The sequence below is a fragment of the Pituophis catenifer genome, unplaced genomic scaffold (genome assembly GCF_029215685.1).
Source record: "Pituophis catenifer annectens isolate HBS135680 unplaced genomic scaffold, rPitCat1.0.hap2 SCAF_4, whole genome shotgun sequence".
Classification (NCBI taxonomy): Eukaryota; Metazoa; Chordata; class Lepidosauria; order Squamata; family Colubridae; genus Pituophis; species Pituophis catenifer.
This window is the reverse complement of record NW_027256884.1, coordinates 116,644,361-116,651,212: the sequence shown is the minus strand read 5'-3', so window position 1 is coordinate 116,651,212 and position 6,852 is coordinate 116,644,361. Positions and strand designations below refer to the sequence as shown.

The window sequence follows — 6,852 nt, the reverse complement described above, 5'->3', positions numbered from 1 at the left end:
GTAAGATTCGGAAATGCTGATTTGTAAGACCCTATTTTATATCACAACATTAAAATGTCTAAAGCTGCCGTACACAGCAATCCACAGTTTAGTGTAATCTGTAAATCCTGTTTGTGGTTTTTGTAGGATTCTAGATGCATTTCAGATCCTTTGATTCTTTTCAGGTCTGAAAAGGTAGTTAATGTTACAGTCTCTACCGATTTACATGAATTGAGCCCCTGTGAACACAGTGGCATTTATTTCTGAAAATCTTTGCGAACTAAAATGTCAGCATTTTTTTTTAAAAAAATGATGTAATGCTTTCTACTTGGTTGTTGTTTGTTTGTTTGTTTGTTTTGGCATAGTTATATATTCTACTGGTAGTGCTGTCTTTATCTGCTGCAAACCGCTCCGATCTTTTGAAGTTGGGTGATGTAGAAATGTAATGAAAAATAAATATCCACAGATGTGTTCAGATAAATCTCCCAGAGATAGATTGCCAATAGTCACATATGTGATTTGCTAAGGAATCCCTTTTGTGTTCCTCTGAGAAAACCAAATTGACAAGGATTGATCTGAATCATTATGTCTATTGAGAAGGACCAAATCATGCCAATGTTTAGGCACCAAAGCGTTTTTGGTGCGTGCAAAAAAAGGCTTTCAAATGAGCAGATGAAAATCATTCGTTTGTTTAAGAGCATTCAATCATGGGGATTAGGAACTGAAAGACACAAAGCAAATTACTCTGTCATTTATTTATGTAGAGCAGTGTTTATGCAAAATGCTACAAGTCCTTTAACTAAATTTCCAGGAAGTTAACATTTTCAATTTCTTTTTCTTCTGGCTGGATCATGACAAGCAGAAAATCAATGGGTGACATTTTCACCAGCAAATGAAAAGCTGCTGTTCCGTATTGTGTATATCGGTTCATTGGAAACTGGCTGGTTACTTTGAGTTGGTCAATTTTACAGTTCAAACACAGACAGAGATGCCTGTAGGAGTGTCAAAAGTCAACATGTTTGCTATTGCACATTCAATACAAGTAGAAAAAGGGAGAAAGGTCTTTGACTATATGGTTCTAGTTGCCATATTGCCTTTCTTGACCTTTCCTGCAGATGCTTCTTTCATTATTAAAGTTCCATGCAATCATTTCCCAAAGGTGGTTTTTGAAGAGGGAATGGGACTTCCTGTTTTTTTCTTTGAAGATGTTTCACACCTCATCCATGAAGCTCTGAATAGCTGAATAAGCTTCTTAGATGAGAAGCGAAATGTCTTCAAAGAAAAAACAAACAGTGCAGTTCAGTGGTGGAATCCAAATTTTTTTACTACTGGTTCTGGGGGCATGGCTTGGTGGGCATGGCGTGGCTTGGTGGGCATGGCATGGTGGGCGTGGCAGGGAAAAGATACTGCAAAATCTCCATTCCCACCCCACTCCAGGGGAAGGATACTGCAAAATCTCCATTCTCACCCCACTCCAGGGGAAGGATACTGCAAAATCCCCATTACCTCCCCACTCCTGGGGGAAAGATATTGCAAAAACTCCATTCCCACCCCACTCTGGAGCCAGCCAGAGATGGTATTTGCCGGTTCTCCAAACTACTCAAAATTTCTGCTACCTGTTCTCCAAACTGCTCAAAATGTCTGCTACCGGTTCTCTAGAACCTGTCAGAACCTGCTGGATTTCATCCCTGGTGCAGTTGCCTCTTGAAAAAGCACCTTTGGGACAACCATGACCTAGATGACTGAGAATCTCCATAGACATTTTCATGCAATCAATCAAAATATTCCACAAATTTAAAATTGGCAGGGCCATCATCATGTTTTTTGTAACCCCTTACATGAATACTCCTAAGATCTCTAGAGAGATGTATATACAATAAAAAATATGACATAGATATTCAACTTCTGTTCATTTCTTAACTAAATAAGCACAAGATATTCACCAATCGTGTTTTCTTCGAAATATATTTGAAGTGCATCATGAAAGCATATTCTCTTTCAAACCAAAGAGGAGGAAAAAATAGAAGACAATCTTTTTTTCTGCAAAGTGCTAATTTAAACTCATTTGATATGTACGATAGAACTCTACCTGTTTATACATATAATTCTATCTTACTTAAACAGTAATTTCATTCCACTTCAGCATCCCCAGTCCTGTATTTTATACAGTGTACCTTTCCTTCATTTATGGAAAAGCCATGTGTCGCTTAGAATGGATTGTTGGCTTATTTATTTATTTTATTTTTATTTTATTAAATTTCTATACCGCCCTTCTCCCGAAGGACTCAGGGCGGTGAACAGCCAAAAGATAAAACACAGAGATACAAAATTTAAAATAGATTAAAACAGATTAAACAATTTGGCTAAATTTTAAAAATATCCCATAATTAAACAAATTAAAATTAGTGTTTAAAATTTAAATTTAAAAATTTTTAAAAGGGAGAAGATTTAGGCCTTGATAGAGCCTTGATAGTACAAGGGTTTAGTGCACCCTGTTATTAACACAGCTGCCTGCAATTTCTGCTGGTTCGAATCTCTCCAAGGCTCAAGGTTGACTCAGCCTTCCATCCTTTCTAAGGTAGGTGAAATGAGGACCCAGTTTGTGGGGGCAATAAGCTGACTTTGTATAAAATATACAAAAGAATGAAGGCTATTGCTTAACGCATTGTAAGCCGCCCTGAGTCTCCGGAGAAGGGCGGCATATAAATCAAATTAAAAAAAAAAAAAAAAAGGCCAGGCCAGCTTGATGAAATAAAAACGTTTTAAGCACACGACGGAAGGTGCACAGATCCGGGATCCTCCGTATCTCCGGGGGGAGCTCGTTCCAGATTGTAGGCTTAGTTAAAGAGTTAAACGATGAATAACATGGCCAGGCACACATTTGGATTAACCAGGCAGTTTACCTTAATAAGTAATTCAAGTACTTATTTTGTCTTTGAAAATTGGATGTGATTGATTTTGAAAACCCTGAGTAAATGGCTGATCCACAAGAGACGAAGATCCCTTTATAACTGGCTTCTGAAAATACGAACATTGATAAAACATTAAATCTGAACTCCAAGGGGGTTGGGGGAAAAGGATTGATAATCTCTGAAATGGATCCTGTACATTTTCCCACACTGACCTTTGATATTAATAAAATCTGTTCCATGATGTTTTGTTGGAAGTAGCTTTTTGAAGGCAATCAAAGAGGTACTTTTGTTTCAAATTTTGGATAGGATTAGCTACTCAAAATCAGTTTGGATGCTAAAAATAGCTTCTGTTCATGTGCCTTTCAATCACGTTGAAGTGCCTGCTTTTCCACTTCAGTTTGAAGCATCGAGATTGAATGACTCAGCGTTCTGAGTTAAGGCACCATCTTGAATTTAGATTGCCAGAAGCTTCCATTTATTTATTTTATTTATTGAACAAATTTATATAAGCTTATAAGTGCTATGGGCTTAGAGTTCAAAGCATTGTTAGAGACCCCACACACTCACTTTATGGTCTGTTTCTGTTGCTCCCCTCTGGGGGGAAGTTTCAAAGTATTTCAAAGAGCCGAGGTGGTGCAGTGGTTAGAGTGCAGTACTGTAGCTACTTCAGCTGACTGCTAGTTCAGCAGATCAGCGGATCAAATCTCACCGGCTCAAGGTTGGTTCATCCTTCCATCCTTCCGAGGTGGGTAAAATGAGGACCCAGATTGTTGGGGGCAATATGCTATTTAGTATACTGTCTTTGGTGTAAGCCGCCCAGAGTCCTCCGAGGGTGGGCGGCATAGAAATATGACTAATAAATAAATAAATAAATAAATAAATAAATAAATAAATAAATAAATAAATAAATACATTTCTATCAGGACTTCCAGATTCTGTAACAGCTTTGTTCCTTATGCCATCCATTTGGGTAAACTTTCAAGATTCATTTTTTTTCCTCACCATGTACATGTATACATCTGAACTTGACTGTGTTGTTTCTCTGTGTCATATAATATATGTGGGTATATACATAATTTTGTATTTCTTTCTCTTTTCTTTCTTTCTTTTTCTCTTTCTTTCTTTCTTTCTTTCTTTCTTTCTTTCTTTCTTTCTTTCTTTCTCTCATCATGTTTATGTAGTGTATTTATACACTAAATTATGCAGTGGCTCAGTGGCTAAGATGCTGGCGTGTCGATTGAAAGGTCGGCAGTTCAGCAGTTCAAATCCCTAGTGCCATGTAACGGGGTGAGCTCCCATTACTTGTCCCAGCTTCTGCCGACCTAGCAATTTGAAAGCATATAAAAAATGCAAGTAGAAAAATAGGGACCACCTTTGGTGGGAAGGTAACAGCTTTCCGTGCGCTTTTGGTGTTTAGTCATGCCGGCCACATGACCACGGAGACATCATCGGACAATGCTGGCTCTTTGGCTTTGAAACGGAGATGAGCACCATCTCCTAGAGTCGGGAACGACTAGCACATATGTGCAAGGGGAACCTTTACCTTTTTATGTAGTGTATATTGGAGGTGGTGACCCTTTGAGAGCTGCATGCAATGAAATTTCATTTTAATGTATGCCAATTAATATATTTTCAAAGTGACAACAAAGTTATTCTTAATCAAAGCCTAAGTATATAGCCATTCAGCTCAAATATAGGTTACTCTGGGTGGCACGTTACAGCAATGACTCAAATGGGGGGGGCTACAAAGTGTATCTCTGGGTATGGGTGTGATGCTACTAGAATATACTGGGTATACCCACTGGGTATGGGTGTGATGCTACTAGATGTACTACATCTTGGCATGTATAGGTAGCTTACTTACTGATAAAACTTGATCTAACGGACCTTCTGAGTATTTGACAGCTCTAAGATACATGTATATTTATATCGTTTGATGGTTGGGAAGAGAATGAATTGTTTCTGAAGTAGATCACAAAAATTTCAAAAAAATTATACTGAACAATTCATAGCTCCGAGCAAGAACTTTCACTAGTAATCTCTGAAGGAAATGTTCCTTTTTGTCTTCATAGAGGGTGTCGATTATGGGCCGATGTTTATTCAAGAACCTGACCATGTGATCTTCCCCATGGATTCAGAGGAGAAGAAAGTATCTCTCGGTTGTCAAGCCAGAGGAAATCCTACCCCAACCTACAGGTAGCTAACATGTTTTAGCAATGGAGCTGAGCTGCCTATTTTGATTCCAAGTCAGCGTACAGTAGTCCTTGATTTACAACCTTTCATTTAGTGGCCATTTGAAGTTACAATGGCATTGAAAAACAATTAACCTATGACCATTTTTCACACTTACGGCCCTTGAAGCATCCCCGTGGTCATGCAATCAAAATTCAGACATATGGCAACTCTCTTGTGTTTATGATGTTGCCGTATCCCAGGATCATGGGATCACCTTTTGCGACGTTCTGACAAGCAAAGTTCACGGGGAAGCCAAATTCAACTTTACAACTGCGTTACTAACTTAACAACTGTAGTGATTTGCTCAACAATTGTGGCAAGAAAGGTCATAAAATGGGGCAAAGCTCACTTAACAACTGTCTTGCTTAGGAATTGAAATTTGGGCTCAGCGGTGGTCATAAGTCGAGGACTACCTGTAATTCTGTTTTTAGCTAAAATCTATTCCATTGTTATTTTAAAAGATTCAGTTATAAAATTATCTTAATCTATTCATTTATGTACCTGTTCTTTTTTTTCTAAACATATGCATTTTGCAAACTGAAACCATTGTCAATGTACCGTGTTTCCCCGAAAATAAGACCCTGTCTTATATTTTTTTGAACCTCGAAATAGGCTCTTGGCCTTATTTTTGGGGAGGTCTTATTATTTTGGGGCACATGGAGGAAACCAGAGGAAATGGTGGGGACTGGCTGAGCATGCATTTAAATATTTTTAGGGAGGGCTTATTTTCAGGGGCGGCTTATTTTAGCGCATGCACTCAAAAGCCCGATTGGGCTTATTATCAGGGGACGTCTTATTTTCAGGGAAACAGGATATATCTATCCTCGCAGAAAGCATTGTTTTCCCTAACGTACACTTTTGTGCAAACTTTCCCCAATAGTGCTAATTTTTGTCTGCATTGTTAAGAATGTTACTCCAGTTTGAATATTGGTTCAGACTATGAAAATTGGATCAGTTCTTATTCATTGCAAAATCAACTACCTAACTTGCTTAATGGGTCCTTTATTCCTGCTTCCACTAATTATTATCACCCGTTTGATGATGAAGCTTCCAAATCTGCTATATATATGTTTTTAAAATTTCATTTATTTGTCTGATAGAAAGACTTGAATTAAGGACCATCTATGTAAAATATAGCGCATTATATATATATATATATATATATATATATATATATATATATATATATATTTAACTGCAGGTTAATAATATGAAGGGACACTGGCTCAGTAGCTAAGACACTGAATTTGTCGATCAGAAAGGTTGGCAGTTCAGCGGTTTGAATCCCTAGTGCCGCTTAATGGGGTGAGCTCCCGTTACTTGTCCCAGCTTCTGCCAACCTACCAGTTTGAAAGCACATAAAAAATGCAAGTAGAAAAATAGGGACCAACTTTGGTGGGAAGGTAACAGCGTTCCGTGCTCCTTTGGCATTTAGGCATGCCGGCCACATGACCACGGAGATGTCTTCGGACAGCATTGGCTCTTTGGCTTTGAAACGGAGATGAGCATTGCCCCCTATAGTCAGAAACGACTAGCACATATATGCAAGGGGAACCTTTACCTTTACCTTAATAATATGAAATTCACCTTCATCGTTTGTTGTGGAAGAAGGAATATTTTTTTTAGATTTGGAGCATTATATCTCAGATAAATAATTTGAAGGGTAATCAATTCATAGATCTGCTGTTCAAGTTTTGACCTTTATTTGTTAATTTGTTTTGTTTCT

At 38.0% G+C, this 6,852-nt stretch overlaps 1 protein-coding gene across 1 annotated transcript in view; it reads left to right on the top strand.

Moving 5' to 3' along the window:
- The first annotated feature begins 4,980 nt into the window (after positions 1-4,980).
- CNTN5 (contactin 5) overlaps positions 4,981-6,852 on the top strand; it is a 273,429-nt gene continuing 271,557 nt past the window's right edge. The window contains exon 1 of the mRNA XM_070943988.1: positions 4,981-5,087. Within this exon, the coding sequence (XP_070800089.1) occupies positions 4,984-5,087 (104 nt within the window). The 5' untranslated portion in view covers positions 4,981-4,983. The remainder of the gene's footprint in view (positions 5,088-6,852) is intronic.